At 38.7% G+C, this 25,077-nt stretch overlaps 1 protein-coding gene and 1 long non-coding RNA gene across 3 annotated transcripts in view; both read right to left on the bottom strand.

The window, feature by feature from the left end:
- Positions 1 to 496: 496 nt before the first annotated feature.
- The window catches only part of LOC134585877 (uncharacterized), a 130,275-nt gene continuing 105,694 nt past the window's right edge, over positions 497 to 25,077 (bottom strand). Inside the window, exon 2 of the long non-coding RNA XR_010086553.1 lies at positions 497 to 726. This is a non-coding gene — a long non-coding RNA (uncharacterized LOC134585877). The remainder of the gene's footprint in view (positions 727 to 25,077) is intronic.
- Positions 1,145 to 23,130, bottom strand: LOC134587333 (neuroblast differentiation-associated protein AHNAK-like). Of its 2 annotated transcripts, XM_063443630.1 has the most exons (5): positions 22,958 to 23,130; positions 9,405 to 9,459; positions 8,156 to 8,309; positions 5,946 to 6,112; positions 1,145 to 5,860 (listed from the first exon to the last, which is right to left on the bottom strand). In XM_063443630.1, the coding sequence occupies exons 2-5, from the start codon at positions 9,405 to 9,407 to the stop codon at positions 1,232 to 1,234; spliced, it is 4,953 nt and encodes a 1,650-aa protein (XP_063299700.1). In that variant the 5' UTR covers positions 9,408 to 9,459; positions 22,958 to 23,130; the 3' UTR covers positions 1,145 to 1,231. The 2 variants fall into 2 exon arrangements, with proteins under 2 accessions (XP_063299700.1, XP_063299701.1); XM_063443631.1 differs by lacking the exon at positions 8,156 to 8,309.

Genomic DNA, 25,077 nt, shown 5'->3' with positions numbered 1-25,077 from the left:
AGAAATGTATATTTGTGAATGTTGAGATGTTATATTGGTTTCACTGGTAAAAATAAATAATTGAAATGGGTATATATTTGTTTTTTGTTAAGTTGCCTAATAATTATGCACAGTAATAGTCACCTGCACACACAGATATCCCCCTAAAATAGCTAAAACTAAAAACAAACTAAAAACTACTTCCAAAAATATTCAGCTTTGATATTAATGAGTTTTTTGGGTTCATTGAGAACATGGTTGTTGTTCAATAATAAAATTAATCCTCAAAAATACAACTTGCCTAATAATTCTGCACTCCCTGTAAATATATATATATATATATATATATATATATATATATATATATATATATATATAAATATATATGTTCCAAAACATTATAATAAAAATATATTGGTTTGTTAAAAAAAAAGATCCGCAAGAGTGATCACCTTTTTTTTTTTTATTCTTCATTTCTCCACCACAAGCTGCTTGTCTAATGAAAATATAAAAACCATACTGATTGAACAAGACTTTATGGAAACTTGCAAGCAATTCATCACTCTTTAAGTATGAACAAGAACGAGGGAAGTGATTGGTTTCTCTCTAGAAAAAAGTATTCGGCATAATGCTTGCAATTATAATAACAGTGTGTGTTGCACAAAAAAAGGTTCTGCACAACAAAATTTTTGTTTGCAGGAATAGGCAGAATTCAGCACAACAGACATTATTTGCTTCATATAGAGACTTTTTAAACATAGAAACATAGAATGTGATGGCAGATAAGAACCATTCAACCCATCTAGTCTGCCCAATTTTTGAAATACTTTTAATTAGTCCCTGGCCTTATCTTAAGTCTAGGATATAAGTGAACGTTTGTGCAATGTGCACCCACAGTCAAAGGGTTGTGCATAATTAAGCACACATACACATATATTTTGATACTTGCTCTTATCTTATGTAACATAAAACAGCATATATGTTTTGCTAAACATTATTGACTATAACCCTGTAATACCCACTTACCAGATTAATCACAGAAACAGGAAATGTCAATCAATAAAAACATTATCCTCATTAAAAGTCCTCCAAACATATGTATCGACTCTTTGTAACTGTGATGTTGTGAAAAGTCTTGTCTAAAGAATTAATAACAACCATTTGATTTTTGTTCTTGTTTGCAATAGGTGTTCTTATGCAGTTTGTCCATAATGGAACTGAAGGTAGCAGAGTAAATTTAGAAAGTGGGAATTTACGATGTTTTTATTCTTGGACCTGATAAGTCAAAGTCAACGTCGGGCAAAGAGAAGTTGGATTCAGGAAATTTAAAGGGAAGCTTTGAGAGTGGACTGAGGCTCGTTTTGGGTGAATCTATTTCCACATTTGCACTAGGTACCTTAAACTGACTATTTATATCTTCCCCATTTTCTTCTGTTTGGCCAGTAAAAGGTATTTTCCATTCTGGAGAATTCAATTGTCCGTGTGGAAAGTAGGCATTCATAGGCATGTGGCAATGTTGGCATACGCCATCTTTGTTACCTCTCACTTGAGGCATATTAATATCTATAGCTGGCACCTCTGTATGGCCTGAGAATGGTTTCTTCCATTCTGGAACATTAAAACTTGCAGATGGAATTTTGTCATCAATGTCAAGATCGTTTAATCCATTAGTTTCCAGTTTTGGAGCAGAAAAATTCAGATTGCCTTGTACTTGGGGAATTTGTACATCTAAATCATTCACTGGAAGCACAGGAGTTTTTATTTTCAGAGGTTTAATGTTGGCAGAGGGCATGTCCACATTTATTTTAGGGGCAATTATATTGGCAGAAGGTGGATCTATGTTAAAAGAAGGGCTTTTTATTTGCACAGGTGTATCTCTAATTTTCATTTGGCCATCTGGTAAGTCAACACTAGGGCTTGGCATTTTCACAGAGGAGGTTGGAAATGTGGGTAATGATAAGGTGCCATCTAAACTTTCCATAGTAATCTTGGGTGCTTTAACTTGAACATTAGGTGCTTGTAAGCCACTTTCTAGTTCTGGGGCCCTAACTTTTAAATCAGCATCAGGAACATTGAATGTGGCACCTCTTGTTTTAATGCTAGCTGAGTTATCATTGAATGATGGACCTTCCATCTCTACATTTGCTTTTGGCAGTGAGGCATCAGGTATTTTGATTTTAGCATCATAGTCTGTTGACAGTGTTCGAGATTTTCCAAAGCCAGGAAACTTAAACTTTGGCAAAGTTGCCTTTTTTTCTTGACTTTTAAGACTGACATTTTGAGAATTTACATTCATATTGGGCAATGTGAGACTTCCATGTACATTGGGAGGGGTAGGCTTATCAAACTTCACAGAATCTAATCCACCAATTTCAACATCCGGGAAGTCTGGTACATTAAATTTCGCTGGAAAAAGGCGCAAATTTGGCATCTTAAATTTTGGCTCTTTTAAATCAGCATGTGGCATATCTGGAATTCTGACTGTGCCATGAGGCAAAGCCATATCTACATCTGGTTTGTTAATTTTTCCACTGACATTTATGTTGGGGCCAGAAATATGTGGACTTGGTAGGTCAACTGAGGGCACTGTAACTTGAGGCGGATTTATTTTTTGTTCTGAACCTTTTATATTTATTTGGGGTACATTCATATCCACTTCAGGAGTCTTTAATTGGCCACCTACTTTTAATTCAGGTGTTCTTAACTTTGGAACAGGCATTTGAAAAGAAGGTTTTGAAAATGAAGGCATATTCAGTTTTGGAGCATGTATATTTGGAACTTTTATTTGGGGTGCATTGATGTCTACATCTGGGGCATTTACATTTACATCTGGAGTTTTAACACTTGGATTTGACATTTGGAACGACGGCAGTTTAATCGTTGGATTATTTATTTTTTGCTCAGATTTGTTAAAGTTTAAAGAAGGCATTTTAAATTTTGGACCTTTTAAGTCGGCTTCTGGAATATCTATATTTGCTTCAGGAACATTTAATCCCCCCTTCATTTTAGGTGCTGACAAGTTCACATTGGGAGTATTAATATCTAGACTTGGCCCTTCTAAATTTCCATCTACACTTGGAATGCCACCACTAGCTTCTACCTTTGGTGCCCCAAATGATGGTAATTTAAATTTGGGCCCATTAAATTTAGGCTCTGGGGTTTTAAAATTTAGGTCAGTGGTCTTTAAATCCACATCAGGGATTGATAGATTAGCATCACTCCTTATTTTTTGCTCAGATTTTTTAAAGTTTAAAGAAGGCATTTTAAATTTTGGACCTTTTAAGTCGGCTTCTGGAATATCTATATTGGCTTCAGGAACATTTAATCCCCCCTTCATTTTAGGTGCTGACAAGTTCACATTGGGAGTATTAATATCTAGACTTGGCCCTTCTAAATTTCCATCTACACTTGGAATCCCACCACTAGCTTCTACCTTTGGTGCCCCAAATGATGGTAATTTAAATTTGGGCCCATTGAATTTAGGCTCTGGGGTTTTAAAATTTAGGTCAGTGGTCTTTAAATCCACATCAGGGATTGATAGATTAGCATCACTCCTTAATTTTGGAGGTTTAAAATCTAATTCAATATCAGGCATCTTTTTGGAACCAAATAAATTAAAGGTGGGCATTTTAAATTTTCCTTTCATGTCTGGTTTTGTAACATCAAGGTTAACATCAGGGCCTTCCACATTTGGAATTTTAAAATCAGATTTTGGAAGATGAACTCCTGGAGCTTTCAATTGTGGAGCATTTAAATCTGCATTGGGAAAATCAACATTTAATTTAGGACTTTTTAGTTTTGGAACATTTATATCTATATTTGGAAGATCAACACTTGCTTCTGGACCTGTTAATTCTGGGATGCCTATGTCAGCTTTTGGAAGATCAACTTTTACTTCTGGTCCCTTAACTTTGGGAACCTTTACATCAAATTTAGGAAGATCAAAGTTTGCATCTGTACCTTTTAGCTTTGGAAGTTTTATATCTCCCTTTGGAAGAACATTCACTCCAAACCCCTTCAGTTTTTGAACATTTAAATCTGCTTTGGGGAGATCTATATTCACTTCTGGCACATTTCCTTTTGGTAATTCCAGATTTGCCTTTGGAACATCAACTCTGATATTTGGACCTTTTAAGTTTGGTGATTGCAAATTGACATTTGGGACACCAATATGTGGAGTTTTGAAATTTGGAAGTTTAATGTCTGCCTTGGGAAGATCAACATCCACTTCTGGAGCTTTCAGTTTTGGGATTTGTATATCGGCTTTAGGAAGACCTACATTCAGTTCTGGTGTTTTCACTTTTGGCATTTGTAAATCTACTTTGGGCAGATCAAGATTTACATGTGGTTCTTTAAGTGTGGGCATTTGCAAATCGGCTTTAGGAAGATCAATATTCACTTCAGTTTTTTTCCCTCTTGGTAACTGCAAATCAGCTTTGGGCAGGCTAACATTAAGTGTTGGTCCTTTTAGCTTTGGTGCTTTCAAATCAACTTTTGGAAGATCCAAATTCATCTCTGGCACTTTCAGTTTTGGCTTTTGTAAAACAGCTTTGGGAAGATCCAAATTCACCTCTGGTCCTTTCAGTTTTGGCATTTGAAAATCAGCCTTTGGAAGATCCAAATTCACTTCTGGTCCTTTCAGTTTTGGCATTTGTAGATCAGCCTTGGGAAGATCCAAATTCACTTCTGGTCCTTTTAGCTTTGGTGCTTTCAAATCAACTTTTGGAAGATCCAAATTCACTTCTGGTCCTTTAAGTTGTGGCATTTGTAGATCAGCCTTGGGAAGATCCAAATTCACTTCTGGTCCTTTCAGTTTTGGCATTTGCAAATCAGCATTTGGAAGATCCAAATTCACTTCTGGTCCTTTCAGTTTTGGCATTTGTAGATCAGCCTTGGGAAGATCCAAATTCACTTCTGGTCCTTTTAGCTTTGGTGCTTTCAAATCAACTTTTGGAAGATCCAAATTCACTTCTGGTCCTTTCAGTTTTGGCATTTTTAGATCAGCCTTGGGAAGATCCAAGTTCACTTCTGGTCCTTTCAGAGTTGGCATTTGCAAATCAGCCTTGGGAAGACCAACATTCAATCCTGATCCTTTAAAATTTGGGGTTTTCAAATCAACTTTGGGAAGGTCCAGATTGATTTCTGGTCCTTTAAGTTTTGGCATTTGCAAGTCAGCTTTGGTAAGATTCACTTCTGGTCCCTTCAGGTTTGGTGTTTTCAAATCAGCTTTGGGTAGATTGACATTCAATTCTGGTCCTTTTAGATTTGGGATTTGCACATCAGGTTTTGAAAAATCAACCTGTATACCTGGAGCCTTTGTTTTTAGATTTATATCTGTTTTAGGAAGGTCAACACTAAGTTCTGGACTTTTTACATTAGGAAGATCAGCTTGCACTTGTGGTCCACTATTTGTCCCTGCTACTTTATAATCACCAGTCTTCTTGGACGGGAAAAAATTAAGTGATGGCATCTTAAATTTAGAACTTTTCACATTTGGTTGCGATATATTCATGTCTGGACTTACAACATGACTTGGTATGGATGGCATAGAGAGTTGCACATCTGGAGTGTTTAGCTTACCATCAACCTCTGCTTTAGTTGCAGGTAAGCTGATCTTTCCTTGCACTTTAGGAGTTATGTTGGTGTCAATGTCAGGGGTTTTCAGCTGTGTTTGTAACTTGAAAGAAGGATCTTTAGTGCTTATTTGTAAATCTGGAGTAGGAATACCAGGCAAATCAATTTGTGGGCCCTGCAAGGTGTTAGATTTAAATTGCAAATTATTTTTGTCTGGTTTGGATCCATCTTGCAAGGAAGTTGACCCTTTAAGGTATCGGCGAACCTTATTGTTAAAGATGTCATCATATACTGAAGCTCTCGTACCCTAAATAGACAAAGCAAGACAAAATATTATGAAACCCGTTAAATCGGATGCTTTAGTCAAACATGGCAAAGACAGAAACACTCACCACATGATCTGTTTTAAGAGCATATATGCCAGTCTGAGGCACCGTAGGCTCATTTTTGACATGTAGTTGAAATCCACCTTTGTATGGCTCTGCCCTTTTCAAAATATCCATGACCTCTTCTTTCTTCATGTTTTCAAAATAAATGGTGGCTCCAAGGAGAGCATCTCCTGAAAAACATACATATACAGATAGAGATATATATATATATTTTTTTTTATCATCATAGTGCATTCTTTTGCTGGTCAAATAATTTCACAAGTAGAGACAGATCCAAGCACTACCACCCTTATATGAATGAAGGACAATGTCTGCAAGCACTGTAACAAGGTCTTACAATAAAAATAAACAGACTTATTTATCAATTATCATTAACATTCAGTTCTCTGAATACTTCAGAAATATAGCTCATGTTTTTCTTGCAAACTGGATAGACTTGGACATTCCCCATATCCAAAGATGGGAGGAGAGATACGCGTCCATGTTGTGCATGTGTGATGGCCAGTACATTTCTTACACTGACTTCCCTGGTCTAGGGGCTGTGACACTGCAAGAGGGAGACTCTAGAACCATAACCTCTGTACTGAAAAAGGTTGCTGTGCTTAGATTGTCACTTCAACATTTTACCAGCAATCAGTATTCGGATAGATCCCGGGTTATCAATAGAAATCTCACTCTTCAAAACAAACACATACAAAAAAAAAAGTTTTGATAGGTAATAAAAAAGCCTACTGTAGTCTTAAAATGCTATGATATAATGTTAAAAGAGTAATAATCTTTTAAGGATAGGGCCCCTTTAGAACAAAGGTGCAAAATGAGTTTTTGCAACATAATCTCTGCCATGGCAGATTTTGAAATTGAGATATCATTTAGTATTTTGTATCCATTTCTCTTTCCATAATCTCTATAGCTTCTCACTGAGTAACAAGTGAAGCTCCTAACATTTAGTATATTGTGGGTTTTTTTTTTTAATCTTAAAGTGACACTATAGTCACCAGAACAACTACAGCTCATTGTAGTTATTCTGGTGTGTATAGTCAGTCCCTACATGCATTTTCATGCAAACACTGTCTTTTTACATTACAGCCTATGGACACCTCCAGCGGCCACTTCTCATTTGGCCACTGGAGGTGCTTCCTATTCCAGTGCAGCACAGTGTGCAGCACTGACATTCAGCATCTCCAAGCTCTGCATGAAGACACTGAACTTTCCTCATAGAAATGCATTGATCAATGTATCTCTATGAGGAGATGCTGATTAGCCAGGCCAGTGTTTCGCCCCTGCCCACCCCACCTCCTTGGTGATCTGATCCAATCCAATGCTTCCCCTTTGGCTCATAATAATTAATTATTTTGGGAAAACATTGGATTGGCTAAAATAATTAATTATTATGAGCCAAAGAGGCGGATCGGGACAAGGCCAGCGCTGTAAAAAAGGTTTGTTTAAACCCTTTCTAAGAAGGTGTAAGGGGGGACAAGACACCTAAATGGGGGTTTTAACACTATAGTGTCAGGAATACATGTTTGTAGTCCTGCCCTATAGTGTTCCTTTAATTTTTATTGATTTCATTTTAGTGAGCATAATGCCTACCTGATACACATACAAGTCAATTTACTTGTAGTTGGATAAAATGTTGCCTCTGAGTGTGTGTCATCTCTTTCAGAGAATCAGTTCCCCTGGTCTAAGTGCAACAATGACAAATGGTACTTCTTTGCTATTGGCCAATTCAAAACCACAGCCATGAAGGAAAAAAAATGATACAGATTGCTATCGGTAAGACTCTAGCATGTAAGAAGAGATCAACAGTCAATTCTCTCAAACTTTCTTTAATAAAAATATTAAAGGATCTATCATATCTCAGACTCTATTTTTAAGCAGCGAAAGTCTTACAAATGACTCCGCTTTTACCTCCAAATCAAGTGTAGTTGATATGGAGAATAATACCATAACTGGTCAGGGACCTTGAGAGTGGACCATACCTTTTCTTCTACATCCAGGGAAGTGGGGAAGAGTGTCGTAGAATTAATAAATATAATGTGGGTTAGGGTGTCTAAGTTCTTTACCCTAATAACAGATAGACAAGAAGAAGTCAACCCTTTGGTCCAATTAAATTCCCCACCTCCTCAACAAAATCCCTCACATATGACCAGGATATGCCTTATTAAAGGAGATTAAATACATGCTTATATTATCGAAAGTGTGTGAAAACATACCTTCTTTCAGTCCCAAATTATTGCTAACTTGTTCATGTTCATTTATGCCAGAAACGACCACCTTGCCATTGTCATCATCCAGTTCCAGCAGATCAGAAATGCTCTTAGAACGTCCACTAAGGACCAACTTATTGCCTTTATCCAAATCAAAACTCTAAAATAACATGAGGAGTGAGATTTTAACATTTTGTAAATTAATGCCAGCTTGGTCACTGGTATAAAATTCAGTTTTAACACAAAAGGCCTTGGAAGGCAATAATCTGAAATATCCAAAGTCAAGGAAAGTGGTACACAGATTGGTTAGACAAGTTGAATCGAAGGTTAGTGTAAGACAAAGACAGGTCTATTGACAATAGCAAATAGAATAATTGATATGCCAAGCTAGGTCAGAAAAATAATTATAAAAAAAAATAAAAAAAAATTAGGATAATGAACACACTATAGGATAAGAAAAAAAACACAATAAAGTGATTCAGATTGGGCCAAGTTGTCTTTTACAGACAGCAGTTACTGCACAATTATCATTCTGCTTTGCCAAATGAACTTGTTTGGATTGACCTTTGGCCATCACTGGGATTTGGATGCAAAGGGAGATATGATGTCAAGAAGCAGCATAGAGACAGCTTCCAATGTTGCGTACTGTGAGTACTCTATGGAAACTTAGACTTAAAGAGATACCCATTGTACAGCGCTATGGAATTTGATGGTGCTATATAAATAATAAAAAAATTAAAATAATATAGTGTTAGGAATAAAAATCTGTATCTCTAACACAATAGTGCCCTCTAGTCCCCCCACTCCTTTGCAGCCCTGCTCCAGCAGCTAAAGGGTAAAAAAAAAGCATCAGTCATTTACCCGCTGCGTGGGCACTCCAACGTTATCCAACAGGGGGGTGGGGGGACCAATGCGTATGCACGGCATACTCCCCATAAGAAAGTATTGCTTCAATGCTTTCCTATGATGATTTCAATGACGAAGGATGTCGTCATGCAGAGCCTCTAGAGGCAGTGTTAGTCCTGCAAGTTAATTATTGGAGTTTCTCAAAAACTACAATGATATACATTGCAGGACCAGGTGGGACAGGGAGACTGCACCTAGACCGCTTTGATGAGATGAAGTAGTCTGGGTGACTATAGTGTCCTTTTAACTCTTTCAATTTAACACTTTGCACCAAAATCACTCTAGTAAATATGGGTTTCCACTGATTACGTGCTCATACCCCAGAACATTATTTGTTTGGAACATTTACCATGTTGACTGCAGGTTCAGAGTTTCATGATATCAATGGATATTTCCACACATTCCTGCAAAAAAAAAAAATCTCTTAATGGTAATGCATAGTTTATTTAACCCCTTAAGGACATATGACATGTGTGACATGTCATGATTCCCTTTTATTCCAGAAGCTTGGTCCTTAAGGGGTTAATCCATCAAAAATGTCTATACTTAATCAGTTAAGAGTTTGTTTTTAGTCCCTCAGGCAAGTAAAATGCTAATATCGAAAGCAATTTAATATTTAGTTTAGATCATCTCTGATTTCAAGCATGTCATTGGGTAAGAGAAGTCCCACCAGCACCACCATGAGGTCTGGACTGGTAATGTTTGAACCATATAATCAGCGGTGTTTGCTGTTTTTGGGTTTGTTGTTTTATATATGAAGGTCAAACAAACTATGAGATGGCATGGATAGAATAAATCGAGCACCCTGTCATGTTTAGCTAAATAGTTTTTCAGAATGCTGACTAACACATCTCCAAAGACTTTATACGTTTCTTCTGCTTAGAATTTCCCAAGGAACACTCCAAGCACCATAACCATTACATATCTCTGTAGTGGCTATGGTGTCGGGAGTCCCCAGCCCCCTCTTTGTAAATAGTCAAACCATTTCTGTATGGTTTCACTTTTTACCGGGGGCCAGCCAGGCACTACTCCCCTCCTCCATTACTAACGTGGGAGAGTTATAAGTTCCTAAAGCCATGCAATGCAGGACTAAGCACATTGGCTGAGAGCATCAGCTGTGGTCATATTGGACCTGATTCTCCAAATGATTATAAGCTACATTAGCCATCTGTCAGTGACAGATCCACTATGAAGCCTGCATTGTTCGGATGTTTTCGCCATCCCCGAAGTGTCTATAAATTAAGTAGTGCAGTCAGTTCATTCCTTTATATGTTTACTCTACAGGAGCATTTTTCAGAAACACCTCACCTTCAGGACATTTCTGCTTTTAGCTTAGCACTTACTGCAAACACAACCCAGATCAACCAGTATGGACAAAATATGTCGACTGTCTGCATTCCTATGGCTTCACACATTAGATTAGAATATGACTATTGAAGATAATCTATGCACCTTGTGGTAGCAAAACTTTCTCGTCTTTCATAAATAGGCAGCAGCAAAACATTCCTTTCCCTTTTTATTAAGCCAACAACATAACATTTGTGATTCAATGTTGGAGTCAAGCAAGTGAAAGTCCAGTAGTTTCTTCCATAAACATGAATTGCTATTATTTATAAAACTTTAGATAGTTCAGGACAAGGTTAGAGAAATTAAAAATCCATATGTACCACAGAGTAGTGTTTTTGAGTTTCATTTCTATTATAGGTTTTCTGTATTGTTTGCTTCAAACTTGCATTTCTATCGTTGGCTATTCAATACCAGTGATCTTCCATACAACAGTATTTTGACTTATTATGCTATGGCTTGCATCGTACAACCCCTACCGTTTACAGAACTTTAACAATAACACAGGAAAGACTAGAATCGGCTGTGCGTTCTCAGCCACATTATTGCACTTAATAAGGGGGTGAAATCCTGCCTGCTTTTTAGTGTGCATTTAACAGAAACAAAAAAATAAATACAAATGGTAGAATGCAATTCTAGCCCCTCTTATATCTCTTCACTGATCCATAGGTATGCCCCTCCTCGTTTCCTCCTCTCTGCCCGTGACCTTCTCCTTTCAGCTGCTCGCACCCGTACGGCCAACTCACGCTTGCAGGACCTCTCGCGGGCGGCTCCTCTCCTATGGAACAGCCTGCCTACCGCCATCAGACTCTTCCCTAGTCTTCAATCATTTAAGAAGGGCCTTAAAACCCACCTCTTCCGGAAAGCTTATGGCTTCCCATAGTAACTTCTACCTCACATACCTGTCTCTTGCTCTCTCCTATAGGACAGTGCTTTACTCTCTCCTCCAGCTCTGCTTCACTCCCACCCTATTTGATTGATATTTCCTGTCCTATTGTGTCTTACACCCCACCTCCTATAGACTGTAAGCTCGTCTGAGCAGGGTCCTCTTCAACCTATTGTTCCTGTAAGTTTTCTTGTAATTGTCCTATTTATAGCTATATCCCCCTCTCATAATATTGTAAAGCGCTACGGAATCTGTTGGCGCTATATAAATGGCAATAATAATAATAATAATAATAATAATGCAGGCATAAACTGTAAAACGTGTATCTACTTTGTAAAGTACATACTATTTTCACTATGTAAGCACCGTGGGAGATACCTTTAAATGCAGGGTGAATTTAAAGTGATCCTGTGTTGCAAATATCCTTTATTCTAAAAATATATATATATTTTTTTTTATTGTGTTAGCTAAATGTACATTGGTTCGGCACCTGTCAATTTTGAGGAGGGGCGTAAAATGTTTCAGGTAAGTAGATTTTGTAGCCTATGCAATCACTGTTAAATTCACAAGCACAATTTATATCTTAAATTTGTCTATCTGAAGCCGGTCTTTATACATTAATACTGCCACAGCAAATGAGGATCTGAGCTTGATGCTGTCTGGCCTTCCTCTCAAAGAAAGGATTCCCCCTGGACACTTAGAAAGAGGTAGCATGACTGCTGCCCACAGTAGTTGGGTTGGGCTTTTCGGGGGTCTTTGAACAACGTTTAACATCTTCTGACTTATATTTGGATGGCAGGGTTTTTTTTTTTTTAAATTCTTTATTTTTTGTAGTGCATAAGCTTATAACATATGGTCGTGAGGTACCCCAAAGGCATTCCTCCAACGCATTATAAACATTTCAGCATATGGGTACATGGGAAATCTAGCACAATTTTTGTTTAGAGGTATTTCAAGCAATAAACAGTAGAGGGTCTAAACAGCTGAATGTGTCTCTGAACTTAAGGTAGCATCGCTGGCAGTTTTATTCAGCAAAGTTTGAGCTGGCTTAGTCTAGCTGTTTTACAAATGTGGGTTACGAGTTTAAGATAAGGGTTACAGTAAAGTTAACATTGCGGGTACATTCACCTAGTAAACGTGAGACATACATTGCGCTGGCTGACTACATGAGAGAGGTATCTAGGTGATTTGTAGTGCTGCACCTATGTGACATATTAAGCGCTTGGGAGACATGTCAGTAGTCTGACTACCTACAGGGCACTTGCCTTGCTTGTATTATAAGGCTGCTGAAATAGGACAGAGACAACAATGAAAAAACAAAACGATACAGTGCTGCAGGGAACCACAAGTCAGGGGATGTAAAATGAATGTGATTAAGGACCATGTTCAGCTGTGGTGAAAAGAGTCCCTATGGTTGCGAAAGTCCTCACCCGATGCCACTCATGTGCTCAAGCAGATAGTCCTTCCTTTGGGTGGCACGATTAGCTTCTCCTTCATAGCCAGAAAGTGGAGCTCTGTCTCACCAGGGCACACACATAGCCCAGGTCTGAGGGCTGCTATCCAGAGTGTTCTTTTTCCGGTAGGTGCCGCCAGCGGGTTTGCGCGGGAGCTTCTCCAGTCGGTCAGTGTGCATGTCGGTGGTTGTTCCGGTAATTGCCTTCATTTGTTGCCCGCTTCCTTATTCCCGAGGTCGGCCCCGTGTTTGGGGTTTGCCCTGTCCTCCTAGTCCGAGGTCATTTAGTGCTCGTTGCTGTGCGCGTCGGACCAAATGGTGTCTGCATCAGGCTCTGCGCACATGGCCTCCGCCATCTTAGATCTAGGCCTGGGGCGTGCGCTGTGGTGTCTCCGAGTGCAGCTTCAGGGTGAGGACCGGGATCACCCCCCCGGTCCAGAGGGGGGGAATCGGGAACGGGTCCGCCGGTGGTATCCGTGCTTGTCGGGCTCCAGTGGGCAGGATAGTGGTGCGGCGGCCGTCCACTCCACTCACCGCCGGGTAAGGTCTCGCCTGTGGCCGCAGGGACCTCTCCCCTGAGGGACTAAAACTGCAGGAGCAAGCCTCTCCTCAGCTCCGGTAGCCCAAGGACGTCGGGGGTCGCAGTCGCGGGTCTGTCACTCCCTCCTAAAGCATGGTTTCCAGGCCAAAAAGGACATATTTAGCAGGAGCTGATCTGCCCTGCGACCGCTCAGCTCGGCGGCCCGGCCCCGCCCCCGATGGCAGGGTTTTTGAGGGAGTTTGTTGTGAGTCATTTTTGATTTGTGCTTTGTGTTTGTCTCCTTCCTTTTTGACACGGTTTGCTGGGTCCTTCACCAGTGCAAAGTTGAAGAGCAGCACAGTTGCCTGATCCAGATTGTAACACACAGAATTACAGACTGTGTAATGTATAAAATAAGACAGAGACACTTCCATTTAACTTCGACACATTCTTCTAGTTAGATAAGGTGTGCTGTACATTTGGGCGTTTACATTTACAGCTTAGTCTACTGTGGTGTGAAACGTGTTTCCACTCATGCTATTGCCAAATGTCCTGATGCATTTATCATGCGATGTCGTATTGTTATTGGTGGTGTTTATGTATTATTAAATGTATTATTAATTATGTATAACTAATACACCCTGATCAGATTTATAATTAGACATTTTGATCCATGTGAGCTTACATTACAGTGGGAAATAATATAAAGCAGAACAAGGCAAGCAGTAATGGTAACTTTATATTACGCAAAATTTTGTGCCAATATGGAGATTGCGTAGTGGACAGAACTATAATGAACAACAAGTTCTTGTTGTTGGTCCAAGGCTATGCTAATGAGGTATAATGGATTAAGATGCTATTTATATCTCTCTCTCAAATGAGCATACTCCCAAATTACATACAAAGCAGATAAAGAAAGTATAAAAATAACAAGTTAGGTGTTTTTTTTTACATTTAAGAGGAAGACTTACAATCACACCCAGCTCAAGTACAGACATTTAGCATGGGCGTAGGAACCAAGCTGGATGAGGTGGACAAATATTTCTATGGGGGGGCATGACATGGGTCAGATACCCACCCCCTGTCAGGCATCAATAAGTTACATTTCTCAGCCAGCACATACAACAAAATGTCCTTGGTCGGGAGACAGAGTAAGATGGGCTGACTGGGAGATCAGAGATCTCCCGAATCTGTTAAGCACTCTTTCTTTAATCTATGGTGTAAATTAAGTAGCCAAAACTGTAGGCTCTCCATGCCGTATGAAAAGTTTTATTATTACTTTAATATGTGGTGTGAGATTCATGCTGTCTGAGGATTTATCTGCACTCCCTTGCAGGCTTTTCTGGCACAGATGCTGCACAAGGGATGGTGTAGCGTTAAACACATACACGACAGCGCTGCCGCAGAACAGCCCTGCGAGGGAATGCACAAAACCATAACCACATCCTGCTCAGGTGTGCTATATGTTAACGCTGAGACAGGTGGCACTTAAAATAAGAGCGAAAGAGGGGAAGAGGCATGTGAATTGAAATGGCGGAAACATGAAGAGAAATGGGGAGAGAAATAATTAGACATTTAGAGAATCTAAGGAGAGATATGTGGAGAATAATTAGGAAAGAGATGGTGAGAGGAATGAGAAAGCTGCGAAGGGAAAGCTATGGGGAGAAATGAGGGAGTCACGTGAGAAATGGGAGATAAATATTTTGATGAGAGATCTAGAGAGACACAAGTGGACAGATGGGGCGTGTAACAGAGGAGATGTAGATGCAGAACAGTGGTGGGAGGACTAATAGGCAGAATGGTTATTCTTAACTTTACGAAAGATCTGGTCTGAATTCCGCCAACCCAATTTAATCTGCACTAGTCGGCCAGACTTAAACATCTCTGCTCTTCGTATTTGAACCTTATACAAAGTATAGTACCGGATTACTCACAAAGAATATATGTGTGCAGCACAAAGCACGCTTGCAAATAGTTCATTTGCTTTTTGCATTTACAAACCCTCACGCTATTCACAAAGTGCCCTGCAATTAATCACTCACACTGATACTATACACACAAGGTGTTCCTTTCCCCTTTCTGGGCAGACCTGTCACAGGCCCATAAATGTTACCCCCTCTCCCACCGGCATTTCGATTGGGAGGTATGAATTTAAATAGTGTTGCTACCACCTCATGCGTGCACTATGAGCTTGTGAGGGGAGGGAGTGGGGCGTGGACCGGTGTGGGAAATAAATATACTAACCAGTCAAAATGATATGAAATTACAGAATGCAATATAACATACAGACTAAAAGTCCTGACCACATTGGGTAGACCTTATCCACTTTGAGGGACAGTTGTTTACAGTCAAACAGGCCCTTACATGAGAATCAGGGCTGTTCACTAAAGTGAGAATTACAAGTGAATTCCAAGGGAATTGGAAATTTAAGGTCAAAATAGCAAACTGTAAAAAATCTCCAAGTCAGCTATGCTTTCTGTTAAACTACTTTGACCTCGAATTCTCACTTTAGTGAAAGAGTTGTGGTTTAATAGTTGAGGTTAGAACGTGCACGGAGTCAAAGCAAGCGATAGAAAGGTATCAAAGTCAATAGAAGGAGAATTACTGGCAGGAGCAGGGTTTAAGGATGAATGTTTAGAATTTGTATTGTACACCCAGTTCTTAATCCTCATTAGTCACAATACCCAGCTATTCACAGTTACAGAATCCTGACCCAGGTGAGATTTTAATAAATATTATTGCACATTAAGGAATTAAAACATTGATGTCATACTCCAACGCCAGATACGTCCAGAAATGTACTTTAACCCATTTAGTAGCAAGGAGCAATGTACAGTATAGCAATGTATTGATTATCCCCATGGCATTTGAATATTTAAACAGATCACCTTACTTGACAACATTCTTACCCCTCCAATTCCAAGTATTTTTACTCACTTGTCAATCTCTGCAATCACTAACCAGTTCTGCACATAACACTCCTCTCCCTGCTCATTATCTCTACATAGATCGCATATTTTACCAATGAATATTATCTCTTATTCTCCGATACCAGCTTCCAATCAGCCATTGATATAAACCTCACTCTGAGAATTGCTCATCTACTTAGTCATCCCTGCTAGTTTGAAGTGTGTTACGTGTCTCTTTTCTACCGGTGTTTTTTATTTTTATAACTGGCTGGATGAATGATTAGGTCTCTTGTATGGCAAGCTGTTGTAGCATGATTCTATATTAACGGATTTATGATGGCTATAATGGTTATTATAAGTGTTATTAACACCTTGGTGATCCGAGGAGAAATCTGATCTTTGGAGCCATGGATGAATTGTTTACCTGCGTGGGGGCAGAATTGGAAATCCATTTAAATGTTTTTCTCCATCTTTTGGATCAACAGATATGGAGATGTTAAAACTTTTGAACTTGATGTACTTAAGTCTTTTTACCCATGTTATTATGTGTCTACAATATATCCAGGTGTCAGGCAAGAATAATATATACAAGAATGAGTTATGCACCCTAAGGCATGGACTCTCTTATGGTCCTTGTAGCCAGCAGTTTATTACCTCCTGAGCAGAAAATTATCACGGGCCAAGTGATGTCACAGCCACTCCCGACCTAGGCTACAGGAACTCCTTGTGTGTGCCTCTATACATGCCTCTCTTGTGTGTCTCTCCCCCTCCCCATATGTTTCTTGCCATGTCCCTATTATCTTGTTGTGTGGCCGAGCCCCATGGCTGTCCCTTGCGCATCACTTCTCAGCCTCCAATATCTTAATGTGTTTTCAGAAGGCGGGAACAGAGCATAATGCTCTCAGACTCTCACTGTGCCTCTCTCTGCCACACTCTCCAGATCAGTCAGTATGGGGCCCACTCTCACTGTGTGAACTAAGTGATAAAACAGGTCTCAAATTTTTAAAGCCAAATCTATTTTTAAAGTAGCGCTCCAAACACCATAACCACTACAGTGCATTGTAGTGATTACGGCATCAGGAGTGTCTTGGCATCTGCTCATTGGAAGTAGTCAAACCACTTTAGGATGGTTTGACTTCTTATCTGTGGTTAGCATGGCACAGCTGTCTGCCTCCTCTCAGTAGAGCTGGAAGCGCATTGTTGTGGTTGTGGCGCTTTGAGTGCTTCTTTAAGGGTCTTTTATACTTATTATATGTTTAAACATATTTCTTCTACTTTTTTTACGTGTATTTTCCTAGACGTGTATATGTTTAACTCACATATTGGGACCACTGCTGGATTCATTTATGGTTTTAGATTTTTCATTATCAGCACTCAGAGCACCATAGGTGTTAAATAAATTTATATTTTATGCTATGGCCTGCACAGCCTGGCACACGGTGTAAATAAAAAAATGGAACAGAAAAATAGGACACAGCCCAGAGTTAATTTTTAGGAGTTGTGCAACAAAGATGTACCAGATCTCCTTTAACCAGCTATTTGTTATTCACATGTGTTACAAACTGGCCTGGAATCCTTTTATTTTCCCTAAGCCCAAGTTGTTTTCCCTTTGGTTCGTTACTTCTATCTACCGAATGTAGACCACCCCCTGGCTCATTATCTTCAAAGCAACCATAAACTTAAGTGCTCTCTATGGGTGGCCGCCATTCATATAACCAAAGGACACATGCTCTGGAAAACAGAGGCCATGTTGTCTCCCAAACGCAGGCAGCGGTACTTGGTCGTAGAGTGTCTGGAACTCCAAGACGGGTACGGTAACTCTCAAACCTTGGTAACTTTGTTCCGCCGCCTGCTTCTGTTCCCGACAAGCCAGGAGAGCGCTGTTCGGTGAAAAGGTTCGCACAAACAAGCAGAACAATCGCTACCTATGAGCCAGGGAAAGCATTTGTTTATTTTTGTGTAGAAACTCCCGAACGCTGACCGACCGCAACCACTTCTTTTATGGAACTAATTTGGGCAGACACCACGTGTGCGGTCTGTCCAAACTTTACCCAGATGGCAATTTGCTTCCGCCAAACGGATCTGGGCGCTAGTTGGACAACTTGGGCGCTCAGATCCAGGCTTATGGGGGTTCCTATTAATATTATGTATGTTTTGGGGTGTTTTCTAATTTATGCTTTGTACCTCTAGTGCCTGGGAGATAATTATTTTAAGGAAAGCAAACTCACTTATCTCCCATACACAGAGACGCCTGGGCGTGTTGTTTCTATGTTTTGTCTGGGGACCCCCTGCTGGGTCGACTGATGTTTGGGTATGCGAACGACTGAGAGCAATAATTCACACAACCTCTGCCGGATTTTGGGAGATTACGAACAAACGTACGACTTGAAGTACATGAGGTTCGTTACAACGTGGCCATAATTCTGTCTATTGACGCATAATTTTAATTGCTACTTTAAATGATATGCGCTGGTAAATGAATATATGGTCGGAGCTTGTTACAAGTGAGATCTGTTGGATGGGTACGCATGTTGTGCATTGCAACTACAACCATTCTCAGCCAGGCTCTACCCACATTCCTATTGTAGCAGATCCTCTTAGTATCGGGTAACACAGAAACACTCCGGACACAGGTCATTGGTAAAAACAAACAAACTATTTATTTGCAGCTGTAAAGTCCCAATGTCATACTAATGCTCACGGAGCCTCGAGTCATCAGTGAACAAAGCTTATATACTACAAATGATGTAATTCATACGTACAGAGGAAATACAAGAGTTACGCCCAAACTGCAGCAAATATTACCCAGTTAGCAAGCTATTACTTATCACTACATGTATTAGCTACTTGTAAGCATTCCACACATGTGCCCTGGCCCTTGATATTTATACAGCAATTTAACCACACAAGTTCCAGATGTGTCTGTGCAGGTACAATCGCACTGATGGTACTTTGGTCAGCCACTACCATCATTCTTAGAAATGAGAAAAGTGAGAAATGAGAAAATGTGAGTTGAGATAACGGATAGTTGACATTGGTTAGCCAGAATACCTCACTATGATCCATTTAAACCCATAACTCCTAACCCATGCAGTATAATACATTCAAATGAAGCTTCACACAATGCTGTATGTTAAAGCCTTTATATAATATGTGGTAAACACTCAAACAAAAGAAGTGTCAGTGAGGTGGAGCAGCCTAAACCAATGTAATTGTACAACATGTGCCAAGCTATGACTCACAAAATTTCTTTAGCATTCTAAAAATATAAGATGCTCCACCTAAACTAAAATTAAAACAGAACTATGTTCATGCACTCTAAGATTTCTGGCTATTCTAAGCTATCTGCATGAAGATTCTCTGTCACGTGCATCTTGATATTCACTTCCCAACACACCCCACCCATCCATCCGTCATATAAGAATAGAAATTAGGCTCATGCTTTATACGGGTGAGGTCTAAATATTAGCATAAGTCTAAAAAAATTTCTACTGGGGTCCTGAATCCATTAGTCCTGAATGCAATTTAGTATTTGTACTTTCCAATGAATTAATATATACCCTTCTACTCTGAAGAAATCTTGCAGGATTATTTTCTAAAGTGAGAGTTTAAACGGACTTCAAAATTAATTTAAAATTTCAAGCTATAGTAGCCGACTTTGCAAAGTTTTCCAGTATGGCTATTTTGACTGTAAAATTATAATTCTCTCTGGATTCTCAATTTAGTAAATAACCCATCTAGGACACTGTTATGTAGCGTGCAAACCGGGCAAGCCTGTACTTTTTATAATATCATGAATTATTCTCAAGTTTGACTCTGAAAAGCTAATATTTCTATATAGATGTAGCGTCCTGTGCACATGTAAGTGGAGGTTTAAACCCTTCCGGCTCGGACTAACTGCATTTACTGTGGAATAAATGTAAGTATACACAGTTTCAAAACTTCGAAGATGCCATTATCAACAATTATTATTATTATTATTATTATTTTATTATTTATATAGCACCATTAGATTCTGTAGCGCTGTACAATGACATGCAGCTATATTTATTACATGTGAGATACCTCACTGATAGCTGTGCATCGGAGAACTTGGCTCAAAGGAAAGTGTTTGAGGGAAAATTTTATAAAAATTACTGTTAAAAATCTTAGTAGATACTATCTGTACTACCAGCCATTCTATTCTCTTTGAATTGCTTGCTGGTATATATATTCTTGGATAATATATGTTTTTTGAGCCCTTTTGAAGTTATGCACAGTGGCGTACATACCGCGGCTGCTACCGGGCCCGTCACTACAAGGGGCCTGGCCGCCCTGCAACCAGGTGCCTGCCGCCATGTGTTGCGCCCGGCCACGCAGTATATTTGCAGAGGCCGCTCGTGAAGGGGCCCATCCGGTGGCCCATGCTGTTAGGGCCACCCGATGGAAATGAATATCATCATTAGAGCGCAACCCATGGGACAGTTTTGCACCGGGGCCCCATGGATTGTGTGTACGCCACTGGTTATGCAAGTACATAAATTCCAGATTTGGGGGTCTTCTATTCACATTAAACTATGAGACTGATCATTTGGGTTATGACAAATTGTATAACCCATCATTGTTTTAGAATTCTGTGTCAGTTATTTAATTGCTGTTATTTTCGTCTAGTCTCTAAATCAAAACATATTGGAATGACAAGTACAATGTCTAAATAAACTATTATAAGAAACAAAGGGTGATTTTACCTTCCAAAAATGAAATAGAAATTATAGATTTCTTGAAAAGAGGTATCCCAACAATCTCACAAAAAATAAAATGAAACTAACTGCATATTTTACAGCAGCCGATGAAACAAAAGCATACCTACAAAAGAATATTTACTTTTGAAAACCACACTATTATGCATTGAATTTAATGACAAAGGTTCCCACAGATCTACTGTTAACTAAGTGTGAACACTGGATTCACTGCAATAATACAAAGTATTATTAAATGTAAATATGTGCCAACATCCATGTAAAGGTAACAACTCTATTAAATGCAAATAAGTCAATGTGTTAATTGCTTTGCGGTATTTATTCTCTAAAAACTATATTGCTGTTAAATGAAAACTGAATTGTACAATTTTGTGCCCACTAACCAGATGAGTACATCACGGCATGTGAGGTTTTAATGACTACCCCGCCCCCATTCTCAGGTTCTCCAATTTCTGTATTTTCATTTTTTTTATCCTTCTCATTTTTTGCTTGTTTTTTGTACTCTAGTATTGGTTTACTGTTAAATAGTGATTCAATTTGAGCATGTGTACTCCGATGCTTTGGTCATATGGTCATGTCACTTACAAGATAAAGTTGTTGTTTTTTTAAAAGTCTAATCTGTGACTAAAGCAGCGTTGGAGAGTTTTTTTCTTTTTCCAAATCGGCGATCTTTCCTTAGATATCATAATTCTGTTTCAATGTACCACAGAGTTCTATCAGAAATATCGAAAGCAGGCTATCTGTGCCAACAAGAGCCATGTTCCTAGTCAAATCTCTCCGAAGTGGTTTTACAAAAAAACTTAAAAAAATAGAGCCCATAGACTTACAGCGACATAACCAAAAAGATAATCTAAAAAAATGAAGATGTTTCGTTTTTTTGTAATTCTTTGCGTGTCCTTAAGGGGTTAAGGAACAAAAGAAACCAGTCAGTTTACATTTCAAGTCTACCTTACAGAACGAGATATTTGTTCAATCAATGTTTTGCATCGTTATAATGTTACAATAACAATATCCACTAACGTGTTTGGTTAAGAGAAAAATAAGAAGTAAAAAGAAAAAGGATGGGAGGCGGGGGATTAGATAACACCTCAATGCAATGAAACTTATACAAATGGGTTCATGGATACTTAAAAAAATATATAGATTGATGATTCAAACTCAATGCTTGTTGGAAAAGTGCCTCATCAGGAAAGGTTTGTATCTGTGATAAATGTTCATGAACATTTTCCCACTTTTGATTGTTTAATTTAATGTCTTAATTACTGATTTTATGGGAGGATTTAGTTGTGTTACTAATAGAAAAGTGTGACAAATGTTTTTTCATATTCCTGCAGATTCCAATGGTTTCCATAGTGATTGCTCCACTCTCAGAACTTTGCCAAACTTTTCTGTTAGCGACATATTTCTAATCTACCCATTGGTTTACGATTTTAACTTTACCGTCAGAATCCTGATAGTGCATGTTTAAAACCAACTATGCCATCTGCTACCGAAGCTGTTATTCAGCAATGCCAGGATCATACTTATAGTAAGCCTTATGATCTCTGTGGGTATCTCCCCAATACACAATATATGGATGCACCATGTGGAAGTATATTTACTTTGAATAAGTGTCTATTACTTTTAATTGCCCCAAGGGAGCCTTGTTTTACAATAACAATCTTTTCAGTAAGTTATGGCAAAGCAGATACACCCTCTGATAATGCTGAAATACTAAGACTTAGTATTTGTTTTTTAAATATTTTTTTAAATAATAGTAAATAAATTTATTTTGAAATCAATGTACTTTAACAATATGCATGTTTATAATAGCATTGTTTAATATTTATTGATTATTGGCATGGCTATTGATTATAGATATATGATATATATATGATACATATATACCATATCTATAATAAATAAATATATATATGTATCTGTGTGTGTGTGTGTGTCTGTATCTTTTCATGTATAAGTAGGAAATGTTGCAAGAAAATATTAAAGCATACAAATATAAGTGTTATAATAGAGTGAATTAAGTGAATATTGGATAGTATTGATTTTCTTACCCTTCGAAGATACCCAAGGCGAAGTCCTCTGGTGTTCTTCCACTGAAGAAGTGAGTCCCTGTCACCTGCTACAAATATTACTATACCTTGAACCATGAAAGAAGCCAAACAAGTATTGCAAACAGAAATATGCTGGGCGGTCACATTTTATGACTTCAAGGGATGGGCAGAATAAGAGAGGACAGGTCCCATTAAGTGTCATCACTGGAACATGCATACAGAATGATGTGCACAAGGTACATGGGAGGATTCCTCAGCAAGTGGACAACTCCCTCATTCAGAAATCTGAACAGAATGATCCATCACTGGTTATGGATAGTAGTATGTGAAATAGTATGAAGTAATTCAGTGATGAGTTTTCAAACTGATTAGGTGACTAGTCAGTATGATATTAGTTGTATTAGCTTATTATATAATTGGAATTAGAGCCAGACTGAGCATGAGATTAACTCCTTAAGGACACATGACATGTGTGACATGTCATGATTCCCTTTTATTCCAGAAGTTTGGAAGTTAAGGGGTTAAACTCGATTCCCCGTAACCTGTGTAGTCAAGGATTGCCAATGCATGCGTAAGTTGTTGGAGTATGTATTCCCGACCACTGGGTAACCCAAGAACTAGCAGTGTCCCACTAGTACCATAACAACTAATGCAGAACATGGCTCTCATGACTCTCAGCAGTGCATGATTCTCTTTTAGAATTGCACCATAGTACACTTTTGTGGGTGGACTATAGTCTATCATGTTTGCACCCCATACATAACAGTTACCACGTACTTATGAATGTTACCAATACTTTTTCCACTCAAAAACAGGCAGGTGTTTATTAGAACCCAAATGTAAGTCCATAAATATTGCCTTAAATACTTCAAAGCTGGAATATACATAGGCGTAGGATCACTTTTCTTCAATTTAGTTGGGTGTTTTAACTCCCTACCATACTCCAGACCTGTGAAACTAGAGATGGGTCTTGCAAATGCACCCTTTTCTGACTTGAAAATGAGACATGGCTCTTTGTTTTGTGTTTGGGTACCGAACCGAAGATCGTTCGCGTACTGAGACATTCTTTACTCAAACTTTTCATTCGACTTCCAAATTGTTCGAGAAAGGAACCGTTCAAGTTCTGAGGTTACACTGTATATTTGTCAGACTGCATTGATAGTCTCTTTACACCAAAACCACTACATAATGCTGAAGTGGTTCCGGTGCTTAGAGTTTCATTTTAAAAACATACTAAAAATTTACCCTAAGAGTAAAGACAGACAAGAAAAAGAGTTCCGTAACCTTCATTGATAAAAGATACAGGCAGGTCACTTCTTCCCCTTTTCAACAAGCAGGGGTTGGAGAGACAGAACTGGGGTGTCTTTTAGATAAGCATACCACCCATCTAGTAGGTGTCTTTCTATATAGTGTGTGCAGTGCTCCTTACTAAACCATTTTACAGTTCCCCCTAGAACACTGTCATGTAAGCACGCAGGTAAAGACTCACGCACACATACTAATTTCTATACACATAAATATTAGAGATGTGCATGGCGAAAAAATTATATTCGGCTTAATCGATTAGTTTGAATCTATTTGTTTTTTACTTTTGATGGTCCAAAATTCGTCCATGTGGCTTTTTTCAGCTTGGACAAATTTTGTTGATGCAAATGTTTCAGGGAAAATGATTTGGACGAACCAAAGGGGAGAAAAACTAGGCCAATCAGTGAACTGCAAAACATAACTATGTCTGTATTTTGCATTACACTGATATGTGCATTTTTACATCCTTTTGTCCATTTTTGTTCATTTCGATTGAATTACATTTCCTTTGAAACAGAATGCACCAGTCTAATGAATACAATCTCCCAAACACATAGATAGATACACGTTGACAGATTTACACAGCTAAAAATCTGCATTCCTGAAAAAACAAACACAGAAACGCGCACTTGCAGATAAACTCACACACAAATACAATCTGCTAGACACATAAATATTCAGATACATATACACACCATTAGGCACATTCTAAGACATACACTCCCACAGATACATAAATACACATTGTCAAACTCACACAGATGCATACTGGCACACACTGAGATACACAGATTCATACACACAGACAAACAGTG

This window comes from Pelobates fuscus, chromosome 2, assembly GCF_036172605.1.
Source record: "Pelobates fuscus isolate aPelFus1 chromosome 2, aPelFus1.pri, whole genome shotgun sequence".
Lineage (NCBI taxonomy): Eukaryota > Metazoa > Chordata > Amphibia > Anura > Pelobatidae > Pelobates > Pelobates fuscus.
The sequence above is the reverse complement of the archived record's forward strand: the minus strand, read 5'-3'. Positions and strand labels throughout refer to the sequence as shown.

What these genes read in the sequence shown, in the direction of transcription:
- LOC134587333 (XM_063443630.1), bottom strand. An exon ending in TAATTTGGGACTGAAAGAAG is followed by an intron (nt 6,113 to 8,155) that starts GTATGTTTTCAC and finishes TATGTTTTTCAG; the next exon opens with GAGATGCTCTCCTTGGAGCC. An exon ending in CTCTTAAAACAGATCATGTG is followed by an intron (nt 5,861 to 5,945) that starts GTGAGTGTTTCT and finishes TTGTCTATTTAG; the next exon opens with GGTACGAGAGCTTCAGTATA.